At 38.1% G+C, this 19,510-nt stretch overlaps 1 protein-coding gene across 16 annotated transcripts in view; it reads left to right on the top strand.

The window, feature by feature from the left end:
• Positions 1 to 19,510, top strand: part of DLG2 (discs large MAGUK scaffold protein 2) — a 1,060,606-nt gene that overhangs the window by 416,078 nt on the left and 625,018 nt on the right. For 9 of the 16 annotated variants that reach the window (XM_063325871.1, XM_063325941.1, XM_063325926.1 and 6 more), the window contains one exon: positions 5,056 to 5,136. The exons of the other annotated variants lie outside the window; for them this stretch is intronic. In XM_063325871.1, the coding sequence (XP_063181941.1) occupies positions 5,056 to 5,136 (81 nt within the window). The remainder of the gene's footprint in view (positions 1 to 5,055; positions 5,137 to 19,510) is intronic. 16 annotated transcript variants of the gene reach the window in all.

Below are 19,510 nucleotides of genomic sequence, written 5' to 3'. Positions count from 1 at the left end.
TGACAGTTTAGAAAACATGATTTTCTAGAATAGCAGTGGAAGGTAGGAGGTTAGCAACAGAGCAAACGTATACTTGGTAACCCACATGAAGGTCTGACATCTCTGGTCTTTTCTGATACGGGTCTTTCGCTTGGTTCTTCACTTTCTTTTCTTTCACGTGTTCCTTTACTACTCCCTTTCCCTCCAGCTCATCCAAGACAGTATTAAGCAGTTACTGGCACTGTATACGAACTAACCAGAATCATCCTTGGTGCCTGTATGCAGGCAGATACATATATTAAAGTGCAGGTCTGCATTAAACGCCGTAGACTTCTTTGGACCCAGTGATGTGTTTTTCCACGGTTCCTCAAAACCACTTTGTTTTTACAGAAGCAATTGGCTTAAGGGAAGGTAAAAGCAATGATTTTTTTCTGGGTTTCAATCCCAATGTAGATTTCTTTTCTCTGTCAGTTGCAGTCATTCTTTTGAACCCTTCTTTTCCCATGCCTCTGTGCATTACTGTATGGCTTTATGAGTTCCAGCTTTATTCCATGTCACAAATATTTGAGTCAGTCAAATATAATGATACACGGTAAGAAGTGCAGAAGCTTTAACTTAGTCATAACTGGCACCTGGCAAAGCCGTTTTTTGGTGGATTAGGAGATGAAGCCAGAATTGTCTTAAGTACAAAGAGAAAACGTGTTGCAAGTTCTTCTGGGCCTTCGGGACTTTACTTCTGCTTCAGCACAACAGGGCACGAGACGCGGAGGCAGTGAGATCCTGACTGCAGACATCCTAGCTGCAGCACGCCGCCCTAATCACCACACCCCGATCAGGAATTAGAAAGGGAGGCGATTCGTAACACGGTTATTATGTAAAACATATGCACAAACGGCGGCACTGTGTACACTGGCATAATTATCCGCTGCTGACAATGAATATGCTGGTGCTGAACGTGATTAACCTGCAAGCACAGCCAAGAGCTATTCTTGTTTCAGAAAGCCCGTGTTAAACCCGCCTGCTTGTAAAAGTGTGCTCAGCGCTGCTTTAATTGCACCCGTTGCTGACACACATTGTCCATAACAAGCATTTTTGCTGCTGTAGACCAGGGTAAAATGTAAGGATGTTGCAGCGAGCCAAAGCCGGAAAGCCCTCACTTAGCTTGTACGCTCGGGATTTAAACTACTGGGGAAACTTTATGTCTCTGGCTATTTATTATTACATACAACATGTTCTTGGAAACCACTCCACATTTAACAGCAGTTAAACCCATCTGCTGCTCCTGAATTTTCATTTCATTCACAAGCCTGTTTTAAAAGTATTTATGGACTTATTGCCAAAGTGCTATCAACTGTGTATTATTCTGTGGCAAGTTGGTAAGAGGAATGACTCAAATGTTAAAAGGAAATTGTAGCCTCCTATATATTTTTGAGCTTTTCATTGAAACTTGCCTTCCCCTCATTGTCTGGGATAATTGAAATTTTTAGTTTAAAGGCAATTATTTGCCACAAAACTTCATCACATCGTGCTAAATGTCGATTTTAGTGACTTGTAATTGCATATGTGTAAATTCTGCAGAATTCATCTAGTAATTACATCATTGGCATAAGGAACAGGCTTGAATTTAGCAATGTGATCACAGACACTGTTCAGTATATTGAAGTTCCTCTAAGTGCAACAACTTTTATTGCTTTATTTAAAAACACTATCACAATTTCCCTTACACATTTCTTCTCCCTGTGTTCATGTTTTGTTACTGTTACTTGGCGTAGCAATGCTTCAGTGCCCTCTACATAAGATTAACAGGAACTTTGTAGTTCCTTGAAATTTTCATGGGATCTTCTTCACATTATGGAGACTTTTTTTAAACAGAAAACTTTATTTTCCTCAGTCTGTGTGGCTGACTTGTATCACACTGCATCATGTTCTTGTACAAAGGTAATTTTTGTTGGACCAAGGAACTTCCTAGTATTTAGTATTTGCCATTGTTTTTCCGTGGTACTAAATTGGTCGGTCCTTAATCTGAAGATGAAGGCTTTCCAGACAGTGATCCTGCTATAGGTATATATAAGCCTTCCTAAAAATGGAATACTTGAACACTGAAGTGAGTTTGTCTCTAGGTCTTGTGTAAATCTTTGACTGGGTTTTTAAAAGTGAGTTCTCCCAAGGGATCACAACTGTCATGGTAGCTCATACCATTTAAGGTAGCTTGAAACTTGATTTATTTTTTTTTTTTAGTTCAAGAGCAAGAGATTTAGATGTTCTATGCAATAAACCCCAAAGCTTTATATTTAAAGTATGTAGCAACTAGTATCAATGGCAATGTTTACAGCAAATAGAAAACCTCCTTGAAAAAAATATAAAAATCTTCATCTTTAGGTGAGATTCAGTCCTCTAAGATAGGCATCTAGTGCTATTTTATATGTCCTGCGAGATCTGAGATGTGCATGTGGCTGTCAGAAATGGCAGAGGGAAACCCATACCTTTCCGAAGCAGCGGCTGGAGAAAAAATTATACCTTGGTGCATCTAATGACACAAGGCAACTTTATCTGGGAAACTCAATCTCAGCTTTAGGGTTGTCACATTTGTAACATATGCTATGATGCCTATGAAGAATGATGGTTAAGAATGATATCTCACTTCCATTTGAGTAGAGCTTATTCAAGAGCCTGTTTTTACAATGAGGATTACATTTCTACACTGTATATCCACGTAGTGCCATTCGTACAGTCTTGATTTGAAAGCAAGTATATTTATTTTTCTTTAAAATTAGCACAGAGGAAAGTGCCGTTTGCTCTTAGCTGGCTATTAATCATCTGGTTCCCAATTTAAATTGCTGAAATTACTAGGGAATAAACTTCCCGTGGATGAAAGCTATGGAGTCACAGCGTGTAGGCCTGGAAAGGATTTGTTTCAGTGTTTCAGCACCCGAGAAGTTGGAGGCTTTTTTTCACAGCAGCAAATTTCAGATGGTGTCTCTGGATTCTGTCTGTAGTGGAGACAACATATCACTAACCCCATGTAATATCTTGTTTTCAGTCTTTCCTAGGCTGTGATTTCTGAATCCGTCATCATTCTTTTCCCTCTCTTGTAGATTTTCTTTGGCTTCTTCAGTACCTGTCTTAAAAAGCAGTGCCCCCAAAATGATACAGTTCTGCTGGTGTCTCATCATCGGTGATCACAGCACAATAGTCATAACCCGTGTCCTTATACACAGCAATGATTATATTTTGAAGGAAGGCCATTTTGCAACAGAACTTCACTCTTGGCCCCTCTTTGGTTATTGATCTCCACATAGATGTTCCTTACTCTGTATTTTTGCATTTGATGTTTCCTCCCTCAGAGTAGAACTTACTGCTCTGTGAGCATTTCTTCTATCTGTATTCATGAAACTGCACATTTCTTTTCAAAAGTCTCCAGAATCAAATCCACAAACTCAGTTGTGTATACACAGAACCTTCCTGTGGTCAAAATGCATCATCCCTGGTAGACTTGTCCATTTAATGCCTCCCGGTTGCTGCCGGTAGACTTGCTCCTGATGTGTGGAATTCCACGACCACATATTACGCTGTAAAAGAAGTTACTCCAGATTTTGTCATGTTAAAAAAAAATCCAGTCGGTATGAGCTCGGGTGAATATTCAGACCTCAATTTGTCCCACTTGGCGGAGGTGGGAATGCATCCTCCAAAGAGTGACTCGGTGCGTTTGAGCTCTGAACCGCTCTCAGGAGTTTCCCGTGTCTCAAAGGACTCTGCTCCCAGATGACACATCTGAATGCCTGAAGTTTAACAGCGTCAATATAAGCCTCAGTTCTTAAGGACACTGTTGTATGACAGCAGTAATCCTTTTAAGTAGAGCTAAAATTCCCTTTTCCTTAGACTATATTGAACATTAAAAAATACTATTCTCTAGGGTTTTGGCAATTAGTAGCCATTCTTTTTACCGACAGTGTCTCAGGACTTCCCTGAACGACTTGTTAGCCTAGGGGTTTTATGCTTGCTGGTTAAAAAGACTTAATCTTGCAGGTGAGAGTGAAAAAGTGTTAATTTTTTTGTCATTTTTGTTTTTAAAAAGTTGTATTCTTTAGTAATATATAAAAAAAAAAGTCTCTAAAGTAATATACGACAAGGTGAGGGTCAGCATTACTTAAACATTATAATGAATATGGACTTCATAAAAATGCCTTTCAGTACCTCAGGTGTTAAACATTCTGTAAAAAAAGTTACTGGATGCATAGCTACAGACTCGGTACTTTTTCTATTAGCAAAAACTGCAATCCTTGCAACATAAATTTCCTGTGATGAATGTCCCTTTTACTGACAGGTCTCTTCCGTGTTGTTCTTTCTTAAGAAGCCGTGTGTTTTGTACAAGGGCATTGACGCATGCCTAGGCAGGAGCCTGAATTCACGGCAGATTTTCCGTTTCATAAAAAACGAAGCCTGGTGTTCATTAAAAGCAAATGTATAGTCTCCTACTGTTAAAACTTCACAAATTCATAGTGATAATTAGAGTGGGTTTTAAAATTTAGAAGCAACAGGGTTATTTCTAATTTTAGCTAGAAAGAGGTGGACTGTCAAGAGAATGTTTATTTATTCCTTGTAGACTTTTTGCTTTATTTGCTAATAAATTACTTGAGATTGGTAGATGTTACATACTAAAAATAAACTGAAATACAGTAGTACAGTGTTAATTCTTGTAAAATATATAATCCTTGCTACTTCTTCCTTGAAGGATAAATAGCTATTCCGTATCTATAATCAATCATATATTTATAATATTCCCGATTTATAACCAATACTATGCACCCACATTTTGAATATTATATAATATAATGCCATTTCTTTTTTTGTTAAAAAGCCTCTGAGCAATTCAGCATGTATTAACACCAATTTAAAACTTGAAGGGAATAGATGGCACGCTGGTTTATTTCCCAAAGCACTAATAGCAAAAATGAGACCCCAGCCCCCAAAAAACAACCTGGGAAGCAAAAACACAAAAATAAGCACCATATGCAAACACAATGAAAAATCTGAGTTTGGAACGTGTCCTGAGTAGATGTCTCTATGTACTTCCAGAAAGGCCAAGAGGAAGAAAATCCCACAGGTAGAGGCCTTCAGCTGGGACCTTTTCCTGAAATGGAATGGACTAATGCACAGGTGAGAGTAGTGAATTTAGCTATGAGAAATAAGTGAGGGAAGGAAATAGTTTCTCGATTGCTGCTTCATAGTTTTGCCAATTTTTCTCACCTATGCTCCCCTAGACCCAAAAGCACCTGTTTCAAGTTGAAAAAAAATATTTGTGTGAATGCCTCAATAATTGCTAAGATGCTGTGGCATGTAAGAAACCTCAGCTGCATATTGATCAAACTGAAAACCAATTGGGCTATTAGGAAAACAGTTTGGCCTCACCTGACTTTTGACATCTGAGGAAGTCAACAATATTGCCGTGGTAGTCAATGGAGAGACTCTTCCTCAGTGCAGTTCTTCTGACCTCTCTTGGATGTCTCCTTTAGGTGGAGGTGGATCATGCCCTGAAAATGATTGTCCATTGTCTAGACATTCTTTATGGTCAAATAACTTAGAGGTAAATGTCTAGACTTTAGATATCTCATGGGGTCAGGAAAATTTCACCTTTATCTTTTTGAAATTTCTTTTTATTGTCTGTTGGCCTTGCAGAGATGCAATCAGTCTCGGAGGTGTAACAGGCAGGACCAACCTGGAATATAGGACAGGAAGACGAAGTATATTTCTGTCGAATAGTGCTGCTATCATAGACATGAAGAGCCTGACAGACAAGAGCATCGTTGAAATTGTTTGTTGTTGGTTTTCTGGGGCTTTTTTATCAAAGAGATTTTTCAGTAGAGGAGTTGTCATTGGAAATAGTAGTACAAAAAACCTCCAAATCAAACAAAAATGTCAGTGACTCTATTGCACCGGGATACTAACCTCCATAAATTTCTGTTATCAAAATATTCAGTTTAGTTTATGTTGCATTTGTGTTCTCAGTTTTCAGTGTATGACCTCCTGCCATTATGATAATAGATGTGTGAGAAACTTGATATTTTGATGGTTTGCCAGCTGGGTCCTTTGCAATCTCAGGAGGAAAAGGCGGCAGTTTAAGATATCAGGATAATGCACACTAATGGGATATTTCTGGTAAAAGTAGTCTGAAGTGAAATATTGTTGATGTCCGAATTGCTATCCTTTGATTTCAGAGTTAACAAGACACTGGGATAAATAGGGCAGATGATAAGTCTGAGTGACCCTAGCACAGCTCTCTGCCAGCTGGACATCAATTTATAACAGCTTAGGATGTCTAGGTAATTTTCCTAAATATAAGGGCCAAAAGTATGCGGTGCTTGAGGTGGCAACCCAGGATGAATTCACTGGCAAGTGTAATGGATAATAACTCTTATAGTATGTACCTGGACACTCAGTTTCTGCCTCCTGAGATTTTGAGAAAGGTTTAATGAATCTTATTTCTTGGTTTATTTTGGATGCACATAACTAATTTTTGCTGCTTTTTTGCGACACCGAAAAGAAGAAGAAACGAAGCTAGTCAATCGCTGTTTAATTAATCGTGTCATTTATTCATGCAAAGATGAACAAAAGCTCTGATACCTCTTCGACACTGACTGGCACACAGTAGGAGGGAAGTGCTGTTTGCTCCTTAACAAGCCCATATGGTGGTAGGAGATCCAGGGTCCCTACTATGCAAACAGCACTGAATCTTTAAAAGCGTGTTAAACAACATCTGCCAGTGATAAAATAAGTAAATGAGAAGGCTCATTACTTGATAACTTTCACCTAAGAGCCTTAAAAAAGCAGGCTAAAGAGACCTGTTGGAATATTTTTTTAAATTCTAGAGAGATGGAGTGCGAGTATCATGCTATTATTTTTATCTTTTTTTTTTCCTCAGAGCAGGTTAGTTATATATCAGTCCTGGAAAAAAATATTGCAAGGATTAATGAGGTTTTAGCTAAGAAAGCAAGCATACGAATAAATTAATGGTAGGAATAAATTAACGATAGTCAGCATAGTTTTAAAGCAAAGCAATTATGTTAGATAAACTTCATTTTGGAATGCGAATTTGCTGATGAATGGTCCTAAGTGTTGTTTAGGCTTTTGTAAGGCATTTGATTTAATTTTACATTGCATCTGATAGAAATAAATAACAATATACTTTATCAAAATAATATTCCTTAAGGACCAATTAGCTGAGATCTCAGATCCCAAAGTACTAATCAATGAGAAATGGCCCTTACGTGGAAATTTTGAGGGATAGTCTTCCAGGATTCAGAACTGGATGTAAACAACATATTTCAAGATTTTCATAAATCATTTGGATGGAATGTGGCATGAATTTTTGGATGGTAAAACTTGCAGATGAGGCGAAGATTGAAAAAGTAGGGGGAAAAAAAAAAAAAGAGGACACAACAGTCAAACAGAGCAATCCAGTTACAGTCTAGGCTGGTAAACAGAGGCCACTCAAAACAAAGTTATTATTCCCTAGAAGAGAAATATTACAGAGCTGGAAGGAAGCAACACCAGCCATACACACACAAAGGGGACCCCTACGGTGGAAATAAGTGACACTAAGAAGGTTCCAGAGGAAAGAACAGACAACTCAGCAGGGCTTGTGCTATGAACTTTGAATGGTAAAAAAGAGACTAGAAGTTAAGAAAAAGGAAGCGGTTTTATTTGTACGTGCAACAACAGTGAGCTTATGGAAATACCATGCCAAGTTTTGGAGTCTATACTTTTAAAACTTATTAAATTTATATAAAGAGAGAGAAAAGAGACTAGAGTAGGCAAACATTCTTCCACAGAGAGACACGATTTAACCACAGTGTATTGCTGTGGGGAGACTGAGGATAAGAGGATTCTTCAGAGTAGCAGAGAAAAGCAGCATAGGTACCGGGGTGAAAGCAAACAAACGCTGGGCAGGCGTGTTTAGCCATGGGAATATATAGGACAAACTATTGGGTGACGTGGTAGATCTCAATCTCATTGTTTTCCAGATTAGATGCTTTTCTGAAATAGATAACGCACACTTTAGTTTAAAATGAGTCATTGTTGTCAGTGTTATGAGTCTAACCTCAATGATCCAATGCTACTTTCTGCTCAAAACCCTGAATCTTACAGGTGGCTGTTCTCTCCTCCAGCAGAGTCAGCAAAAAGTTCAACACAGGAACGTGGGATTAGATGATATAGTCAAGGGAGATTCAATTCTCGTAACTAATGCGGTTTAACAGCTTCTTCCGCAGCCACTAGTTCAAATGAAGGAATGTGGAGCCGTATTACTTGCTCTAATGAGAGCGTTTACTTCCTTTTTACTTCCTTCCCATGGATGAATGGAGGCCAGCACTGCTTCTCTCGTTTTACATTTTGTTTGGCCTGAGATTTGCAGCTTGCATTTTAACGCAAACATGAGTCAGTCAGACTGTATGTAGAAGCTAGAAGGCTTGCTACATAAAGCTACCTTTTGACATTTCAGCAGAAATAATTGCTGTTGGCCGCTTGCCTGAAGAGGCTTCTCACAAAAACATGTGACACCTATATTCTTTGTCATCCACACTTCTGTTATTAATGTCCCAAGGAAAAAAAAAAGGCACAATAAATTATGAGGCACTTAGGTTCACTGTATTGTGCTTTTGTTGGAGATATGTCTTTTTTCCTTTTTCTTTTAACTCCATAATATACACCATCATATAAAGAGGTCACTACAGCCATCTCCTGGCCTACATGTGTGGAGGATGAAGTTTGAGTCTTCCCAAGATCACTGATTTCTGAATTAATTTTCCTTCACTGATTTGTAGTCTGGAGTAGCTCAATTTGGATTAGAACAGCACGGTTTGGTTGAGAGGGTTGGATGTTGTTTCAGTGCCGTGTGACTGTCTGCCATCAACACCTCAGTGGTATTTGGTATAACTGATTGAAGATCGGGTTGTCTTTGAAACGAGATTCCAGACTTAAGATATGTTGTTTCAGTTTCTGACTTTGCAACTATTCTCATGTCATTTTGGGCAGCTTGCTCCGCTCTCTTTGCCTTTGTTTTCTTGTTTGTAAAAGAGAGATAAAATTTTCCTTTCTTTTGAAAAGTGCTTTCAGAAGCATCATACTGACAGAAGAGTCTTTAGAGATTTTATCTGTTTTATATATAACTAGTTCATTATTGTACAACCATCACACATATTCTCAGCGCAGTGAATTATATGTTCTCATACAATAACATTCCAGAACCTTTAGAGGTAAGAGGAAACTGAGGCCCCCTAGTCTACAAGTCTATAGGTGCACTGATCAACCCCTAGAGAAAGTATAATTAAAATCAGCTTAGTTTTTCCCCCTCCGTTGCCCCCAATTATAGCATTTCTTTTCTAGCTCCCTGCTTTGACTTACACCTAAAATGAACTACCTTCGCTCATTCCCATCCTGCTTACCCTATGTCATTCACTGTGAGAAAGTGACTCTGTGATTCTGTGACTCTCCTCTCCATTTAGGCAAGGATGGAAGGGTCCATTGCTCAGTTGTCAAGTTTTTTTGAAAAAATACATCTTCATGCTTTTTGTTCCATTCACCAGGAAAATCTGTCTTAATGTCTAAACAAAATTCAATGTCTAGGTAATGAGGGGTCTAAGAGTTTGGTCAAATCCTGCGGAGAACTATTGAATGATGGTTTCTATCTGTTGTCTCTTGATTTACGCTCTGTAAACTCTCTGAAGCTTGGCCACTCCATTTTTAACTTCTGGATTTGCTGAAAGGCTTCACCAGTGGAATTCCAGTCCTTAACACTGACACTGAGCTGTTATAGCGATGGATATAAGGCTAGTCAGAAGTCAGTATTCTTTGCATAATCTTAACTTTTCACCTGGGAAAAGGGGAACTGAGCTCCTGTGCTGCTTATTGTAATGTGAAGAATGCAGTAGAGAACATAGGCAGAGTTTGAGTCTCAAAACTTGATTGTATTAAAGTAGAATTTCTCTGATGTACGTGTCTACGTCCTTTGTGTACTCAGGGACATATTTATTAACTAACATAGCTATTTAGATTTTTTCCCTGCTAAGTTTTCAGAAATGAGTCTTTGCTCTTGCCTATATACCCCTATAGAATTATCAACTCACACATTTTTCTGTGAAGAATTTTTGTGCTGAAAATATTGCATGGGTATCATGAGGTTTAATTTTGCCTGCAGTACCTTTTCATCATTTATGATTACTCATGAGTCGTAGGAGAGTAGGAGGTGCACTTCATAAATTTATTTTCCCTTTCCTTATGGTGTCCGTTAATGTTCTTTTGTGGTCTTTCTCATGGACTTTGTCAGATACTGCTCAGGCAGTCCAGCTTACCACTGCTAGCTAGTTGACCTTCCAGCCTCCCAAGCTGTTCAGAATCATTTCGTTCCTCTCCCACTGAAGCAAATGATAAAAATTCCAGAGACTTAAATGAACCCAAGACATTGCCCACTATTTCTAGATGAACACTTACAAAGGTAGACAGTGTTTGAGAGGCTTTATTACCAAATATCTTTCTTCTGGCTTGAATGCTACTGAAAATTGTCTTTGTTGTTACAAAACATGAATTTATTGATATTAAAAAGGGACGCTATTTGTGGGCAATTCTTTCAAAGTGAAAGTCTTTAAATTGTTGGGTGGCTTCTGTTAACAATCATCTTTAATATTTCTTGTAATATTAGAAAATTAATTAGGTAAACTGTCTATAATGACCCCTGCAGATACACTTTATCTAAAATGATTTATTTCTATATTCTGCTTTCCTGCATAGAAGAGTGTTCATTAGAGCTTCCAGTTACCAAGACTCTTAAACAATCTTTGCAATCAGCAGTAAGGGTAATTGCTGTTTTTAATCCTCGGTTAAGTAATTCTCACTTACTTTCCATCAGAGGTCTAATATTAATATGCAGGTAATGTAAAAGAACATTGAATATACAGATAGCAGCTTTGCTCAACAAAGCTGAGGAAAACAGTGGTAACATCAGTATTCTGTATTGCTTGCCTATGTTATATGGGGTAAAGTGAGTGCTGGACCTTGAAATGAGTTTTTAAACTAGTTATTCTTGAATTTTTTTACTCCCGTGATGTAATGCAGTGTGGGTTGTTTAATTTACAGCAACAAAATGATTTGGGGTTAAATGTTACAGAGGCAACGAAGAGGTGGTTCTGCTTTTAATTGATGCTGTGACCTACATTGTTCCCCAAGGCACCACAGACATTTTTCAGAAAAGTCTCCTGTTAATTATAATTTTACTCTGTGGTGCCGGGTCAGTTGTCATTTCCATTACATAAACTTTAAAAACTAGGGGGTTTTAGTTCAGTTATTTTAAATCGCATTAGGTAAAGCTTTGCCATTGAGGCTGGTATAACTGTTTTCTGAGATGATGTTGGCTTCAGTCTCACAGTCACTTCTCCATGAAGCGACTGTGAAACCCTGTATGAGACCCTGTAAGTTTTGAGGCGCCCAAGAGGTACCTGTGTAGCTGCGCAGTTGCTGAAGGCCCTTCCTGCATTCTTGAGAAACGAAGCCAAAAGTGCTGAATATTTGTGTTAGTTTAAATTCCCATAGCCTCCTGTAGAGCAAAAGTGTGGTCCTGACCATCCGCTAACCCTGGTTTCTGGAGTAAACCCTAACCTCACCGCACTGCTGAATGTGCTCTGTATTTCCTCCCGGAGGAGGCCGCATCCATTCCCGTGTCCTGTGGTCCCTGTACCATCTGCCGCATGGAAACAGTGAGATGCGTATCGGTAACTGGGATGAAAGATGGCTTACATCAGTGTAAAGAAGTCAGCCCTTTTTAAGGAAGAGGAAATTTATTTCTCATCCCTAGCCAGTAAAACTTAAAGAGCTGCCAGACTTTAATTTAACCCTCTGCATTCCCATTCTTAGGTAGAGAAGCTTATGTCATCAAGTTATAACATCGGACTGTTCTTAATTTCCTTGAGAGGTTTCTTTTTCCCTCATGACAGACATAATATTTTTTATTTTAATTTGTTTTTTTTAATATCAGTTTACTCTGGATGAGGCTGAAGCACACTTAGCTCCATTAAAACCTCCTTACTTGAAACATCTAGGATTTCTTGATTACTTGGGTATAAAGTCAACTTGGGTTGGATAAGCAGCTAGCTATCGTGAGAGCTACAGGTGCTTCCCAGCTCTGAAAGACTGACCCACAGCTTCTGAGGCTAAGGAATCGAAAAAGCAGCAGTCTTTGTAATCTTGCAAGTTACTAGACAATCTCTGAATTGCACGAAATCATCCTTACACATCAGTAAGGAGTTGAGAAACTCAGCTCTGGAAAACTTCAGGGGCCTGAAGTCATAATCTGAATTCATGACCTTTTCAGAGCTTTTAAAAATTTTGCAGCTAAGGGTAATTCTCCGTAAGAAACGTAACTGCTTTCATTGCTGCTGGAGGCAACTTCCTGATTGAATACTTTAAAATATTGTTATTTATTAAAGTTAGAAAATTGGGAAATCCCTGACTAGTGGAGATGATTGATGTAATTCTTTTAGCTCAGAGTGTAAATTCAAAAATTAGACATAATTCAATGTGTAGCTTAAGAAAAATAGTTATTGCAATGGAAAAATATTTCTGAAAAAGAAGTATATCTTAAAGTGTACTCCTATGTGCCTTTACTTTAAATTGATGCCTGCTGCCTCAGTAAACTGCCCTACTTATTTTTTTTTAATTTATTCGGTCTCCAACTAAGGGATTTAAATGATTCGTCTCTTTGCTTCATACTTGCAAATCTTCACCAATTCAGAAGAGCACAAAGAAATTGTGAAATATGAGCTATATAAACAGTGTCTTTAATTTTATTGGTAATACATGCTCTTTCTGTAGATAGCCCAAAGCCTGTTGATTGTTTATATAAACTGTTTATAGGAGGTTTACAGCTGCAAGAGGAATTTTTTCATGTGTTATTTGAAAAGTATTTCCCAGGGTAAAAGTGATCAAGATAAAATTGTATCTTTACAGTACAAGGCTGTGTTTCATGGAAACTCATATCAAAGTGTATTTTTTTCTTTCTTAATGCAATAGAGAAATGTAGAACATTCCATAATACCAAGTGAGCACGTCTCTGAAAAGAAAACGTTTGGTTTAAATTTTTTCTTGATGTTGGACTCCAGATATAAAAAACATTTTTATTCAGACCCTTTATTCAATGAAGTACTGAAAAGAGATACAGGAATTAGTAGACAATGTGGAGAATTTTAAAGAACAAAAAGGAACAAGTCAGAATAAAGAGCAAACTAATTAACTCTCCTGGCCTCAGCTACTACCGTGGGAGATCTTTTTCTACAATGCCTTTTGCACCCAACCCTCAATAACAGGAAAACAGCACTTTTATTTTGTTGGGAAAAAAAATATTGCTCATTTACAAAAAAACATGGTTACTGAGTGCATTACAAATGAGGAATCACTGAGTTTAGCTTACAGTTCAGCCTGTAGAAATTTTAGACTTCCAGAAGCAGTTGAATCCCATCGACAGAGAGGATTAAGGTACCCTTTCATGTTCAGCATCCTGAATGTGAGCCAAACACGCTCTTTATTTCAACCCTATTTAATAAAAATAAAAAAGTTGTTCAATTGTCTAATTCAAGCAGAGAAACCCCAGAGAATTAAGAAAGTTATAGTTTTCCTATAGTTTGGTTATCTACAAGGCAGGGTATATTGTTGGGAGTTAGAATATATATAGCTTCTTTACTATGAAAGTCTACTGCTGTAGGTTGTATTTATCATTGAATGAGTTGGTTTAGATCTTTCCCCACACATGTATAATTGTAATGTGTTCTACTTATCTAAGAACAGTTACAGCGCGCTTTGGCCATAGGTATTTGAAAATTGCAGTTTTTGTTTTGACACATAAAACTTCTCACAGTTACCTATTTATAACCTGACAGATGCAAGTAAAATACAGATCATTCTTCATTTCTGTCTCATATTCCCCCTTCTAATGAAGTCTGAAGGCCTCTATCTCTTTAGAAATATGCAATTCAACTCACTGAACTAAATTTTCAATGACCGGATTCTTCCATTTTCCACAGAGAAAGAGTTGGAGTCACAGGTGACTTCCAGGCCAAATTGTAACTCTATAATTTATGATTCTGTGACTTTCACTGAAATGAGGGATTGATTTTGAAGAATGAAATTATAGACTAAATGTTGTTGACATCCAGATTTTAAAATCCTAACCCCTCTTTCCCAGCCTCACCTCTATCACTCTAAATTTTGATTCAGCTTTTCCTTTCCTTTGCTTCATTTTCTCTCCTACAGTGCTAAACTACATTTTTCTGGTAACTTTGAAATACTCAGCCATTTCACTTTATTTTTGCCTTCTCGTCCTCTGATCCTGCCAAGTCTCTCTTGGTAAAACCACACTACAAACTTTTTATATCAGAGTGACGTCACCGATAGTGCAACTTGCAGGTATTATTTATGCAAAAAAATACATTTGCAGAATTGGAGTAAATGTTGGTGAAGTATCTTTTCTGATATAATCTGCATTTACAATTCAGCTAAATTAATCCCTTGGTGAAATCTTAAAATGTAAGCCAGAACTCGCAAATAAAAAAAAAAAAATTGATTTTTCAAGCAGTTAAGGAGCTTTTCATTAATCAGTGCTAACAAAGTGTGCAAAACCAACTCCTTCTTTCAGACGATTTTTTTCCCCCGCTATCTTTATAGCTGTTGTGAAAACTGGGAACTAGAGTGTAAGGCAATAGTGCCATGGGAATACAGAATGAAAGGACAGACCCTCTCCCAAATAGTTTCCAAATGAAGCAGGAAAAAATAGATCGAAGACGTACAAAAAGTGTTAAGACAGCACCAGCTACCAATAGCTTTTAATTAATTATTACTCCAAAGAAAGCTGATAAATAAGTAGCTTTGTGCAATGTTGCACTGTCAGATTTCAAGTGAACCCAGTGAGAAACTGAACTTACGCAGGATCCAGTTTTACTCCCCTTTTTGGGAAAGTTCTAAGCCCTTGTAACACTTGCAAAAAGCGTGTGTGTTCACTTACAGAAGGGGTCCAAAAGTACCTACTAGAAGTGTCCACAAGGGCATTTTCATACACTCTTAGTGTAGCAGATGCTTCGGGACTTTGGGACAAACAGGGATAAAACTTCTTCCCTGTCCCTTCCATTCGGAAGAATTTAACGCTATTTTTACCTCTGCAACACAATCTTATGGGGAAAAAAAGTTCTTTCCACTGTGATGGATGCAGGTTGTGCTCCCTAGGCCCAGAGGTGGTGCAACAGCCAGAAAGTCAGGGGCTAAGTGCTAGCCATGCATTTTCTAGGTTCTCATACTTCTGGCAATAACTATTTTTCATTTCTTCAGCAGATGAATTAACAGGGCTTTCACAAGGCCGTTTCAAGTAGTAATGAGGAAAAAAGCCAGATCTATGGTTAAACAGCTAAATCTTACTCACGCTTCCCCAGTGCAACAGAAGGAAAGGAGAGCTGTAATTTGGAGATGGCTGGAGTCTGGTATCAGCAGGTAGAAATTTTGCCTACGTTTACAGAGTATAAAACCCTTCCTCTGACTTCTGAAACAACCGTATGACTTCTGGAGTTCTGAGGTTTTTTTAAATCTTTTGAGGATTTACTATTTGCTGCCCTTCTTTGTAGTAATTCAGCAGCTTAAATTAGGTAATTGCTGAGCAAATTCCAAAGTTGTAAGTTGTTCTATGAGTGTCAGCATTTGCCGCCTTTAGCTGCTGGGAGAGGTACTTTTGAATGAGTAGTCGATCTTAGAGAATGAAACCTTTCTTCTTAGTTTAGCTTCCTAATAGCACTGCTGACTTTTTCTTTCCCTGATCTGTATGTCTGTTGGTAAAGAGGATGACTTAGGATGAGAAAGAAAGTGACGCTGGGTCAATTAGGGCAGAAGAAGGAGAAACTGATGAAAAATAAGAGACGCATAAGTTAAAAGGCCCTACAGAGAGGCACTGTATGGGCAAGAGTGAATCTGAACGATGTGAAAAAGAAATATATGGGAATGGAGGGAAAGAATGAAGAAAATACTATTAATAAATTTCCTGTGGAATGGATGTCTGATGTTTGCCAAGTAGAGGATATATATTAAGGTTAACTGGTTAAAGTTCCTTTCATCTTGCTTTCTTGGTTTTGTGTTGACTGTATTTCCTAGAAATGCAACAATAATCTGCAGCAAGGCTAAGACTGAACCACCTCTAAATCCATAAGTAGCTTTTATTCTTATCAACGCTTATAAATACTTCAAGGGTGGGTGTCAGGAGGATGGGGCCAGGCTCTTTTCAGTGGTGCCCGGGGACAGGACAAGAGGTAACAGGCACAAACTTGACCATGGGAAGTTCCACCTCAACATGAGGAGGAACTTCTTTGCTGTGAGGGTGGTGGAGCCCTGGCACAGGCTGCCCAGAGAGGTGGTGGATTCTCCGTCTCTGGAGACATCCCAACCCCGCCTGGAGGCGTTCCTGTGCCACCTGCTCTGGGTGACCCTGCTCTGGCAGGGGGTGGGACTGGGTGATCTCCAGAGGGCCCTGCCAACCCCTGCCATTCTGTGATTCTGTGAAAACCTCTAGAGAAAGAGGTGGACTGAGTTTTTTTTACTGTCTTAGAGCAGATGACACCAGCAAATTCACATAAGATGCAGGTTTGAAAAGTCAAGTATTATATTATCTGCTCAAACGATAAACTATATTGTTATCTTATCAATCTATATTTTCTATCAGGTTATCTGAAGAAACAGAACTTTTACATGGCAACTGTCCATAAAATCTTAGAGTATCTGTGCAGTTGTGGTGGTATTTGAGAACCATGACTTCAGAATTAGTTATTACTAAAAAGACTGTGAAAATAAAACTTGTTACATTGAGCTATTGTACACAAGCACACTACTATTTTAGTCCTAGAAATTAACTGGGTGATATGGAACAAAAAGGCCCCATGAGCTGCAGCAAAACATATAATTTTTGACCTGGCTTAATGTTTAGGTTAATAGGCAATCAGAAATTCTCTATGCCGACAAGTTTGTCCTTCATATAGATCTGTCTTCATATGATGTAACTAATTTTGTTGACTTTTTCTTTTTGACTTTTTTTTTCCAAATAATGAATTACTCAGGATAAAAAGTAGGCTTTGTACGCGGAGTCTCAACAGGTCCATGCAAAGGGACTGTTTCTTAAAAATCAACATACGAGAAATTTTTACTGTTTCTGCTGTTCTGAGAGTTTTCAGGTGTCATAAAGCAGATTGCCTTCTAACAATAAACATGACCAGGCATCTCATATTCTGGTTAAATAACCCAAAGAATTCATTATCCAAGCAACTGTCTGTGGTTCTTCAGTAACAGTGAAGAACTCAAAACTGATCTAATTCCTATTTTTAAGAGTACCTGAGAACTCATGGCCTTGACAGCAACCTTTTTATTTTCAGTGGGACTAGTTTTAGTGCACAGGCCATGCGAATGTAAGGAAAGAGGCTACTGCAATATATTCTTAGATTGCTACAAATAAATACGTTTTAACTTTTTTAAACTAATTCTAGGACAGAATAGCATGAAGCCCTATCATTTAGCATTTGGTTTGTGAAGCAAATATTTAAAGCACAGCTTTGGAATAGTGCCCCATATTACACTGTCCTGCAGGCATTTGTAGGAAGAAGGTGTATTTATGTAGGTGTCACATAAATAATACCTGAATTTCTTGCATTTGATGTGATTGAATGGACTGGCATATTACTTATTAAAAACAATTGTATGATTTATTCACAAACCAGCTAAATTATTGCTCAGAATAATTTGATAATAGACCTTTTTTTTTTTTAATTAATTTTAAATACAGGTGCATGTGACATTACAGGTGCAAGTCAGACCAAAGTTCTTAGCATTGGAGAGAAATAAGTATCCTCACAAGCTTGCAGAGCATGGTTCAGAGACACTCCTAGGGTAGGCTGTCTCTTTCTGCTGAGTACATAGAGCTCGGCTGTTTCTGTAAGACAAATCAGTATACAACCTTAGGAGTTGCTTGGATCAGCATATTTGCTCCACTGGCAGAGGGCAAATTTGGGGTTCAGTCCTCTACTGACTTTACTTGAGACAGTCATCTGATGAAAGGAGAAATAATGCAGGATAACCCAGCGCCTTTTACTGATGAACTTTCTTTGCTAAAAAATAAAAAAAATAAAAATTAATGCAAAAGTGTCTGGTTTGAAAACTGTGACACTGTGAGCTGGACTTTATCCAATAACCAGTTTTGTGGATTTGAAACTGGTGAACTAAGTGACTAAAGGGTTGGTCTTATTAGAACCTAACTAATGTAAATCATCTAATCTGATGCCTGAAACATTTGTCTTGACTTGTCATACATCCTTATTACAAGCTTATATTACAGAAATTTTGTACCACCATAAGCACTTCATTTACAGATCTGAGAATTTGAAATCAAATGAAGAGTTAAATGGAAATGGAGATGATGGGTAAAGATGTGACAGTCCAGATTACTTGAGCTGCCAGTCTCGGGCTAAACAAAGCTCACATTCCACCTCCAGGTGGAAGAGAAAATGGTCATTTGCTTTCTTGAAAGGTGCTTAGCTAAAGAAAGATGCTTGAAAAACGCTTAGCTGTTGACCAACAGTCCTAATCATAGCGAAACCTCGTCTTCTTTCCAGGCTTTTTGTGAATTGGTGAGCACAAAATGACATTGTGTGTACACAAACCATCTGTTTATTGTGGCTGAGTACCATAAATATGCATGGTGCTGTTCTGCCTAACATGCCTAGGCTGTCTGTAGATCTAATGGTATAACACAGTTCAGAAGAGGGAGATTCAGAAGTAACTTGGGAAAAAAATGAGTCAGCTTCACAGAGAAGACAGGGATTTTCTATTTGTTCATCTTTGCGCTTTTGTATTTATTACTTTCATTTTTTGGGTTTTTTTTTAGGAAGGGAATGTGGATGCTTTTCTTACCATAGTGAGAAATGTGAAGAGACAAAATTGAGAGGGAGTTACCTATTGTGCTGTAATTTAAGGTTTAAAGTGCCTACAGCCCCTGTGGATGCTGGAGTACCAGGAATGTCAAATCCGCTGTCTCTGGGGAATGAAGGGTGGCAATGACTGATGAAATATGAAAACCTGTTTGTAGGAGACACATTGCGAAGACCGTGTTTCAGTTCTCTTACAATTCATCATGATGAAAAGTAGAGTAAGGCTTTGGACAAGTGGCATCTCATTCCCTTAAAAGGGAATTCAATTTTAATCCAATTTAATATTATGAACCTTTGGCTTTAAATCCAGATTTAGAAGGTGACAAATGTATTTTTAGATGTAGGAGGGTCCCACAGATTAAAAGCAGTATTTTTATGGGTCCTTGGGTATTTAATGTGAAGGAAATATAAATAGCTTTGTGGAGTAAGCACAAATTTTACGAAGTGGACTAAACTAGGTTCAGTGGAGTGTTGCTGAATGCTGCAGCTTTGCTAGTTTAGCTTTAAACTGTTCACTTAAAATTATTCATTGCTGTCACAAAGCT

This window comes from Chroicocephalus ridibundus, chromosome 1 (genome assembly GCF_963924245.1).
Source record: "Chroicocephalus ridibundus chromosome 1, bChrRid1.1, whole genome shotgun sequence".
In the NCBI taxonomy this organism is placed as follows: Eukaryota; Metazoa; Chordata; class Aves; order Charadriiformes; family Laridae; genus Chroicocephalus; species Chroicocephalus ridibundus.
Note: the sequence above shows the minus strand (reverse complement) of the source record. Positions and strands in the feature narration are given on the sequence as shown.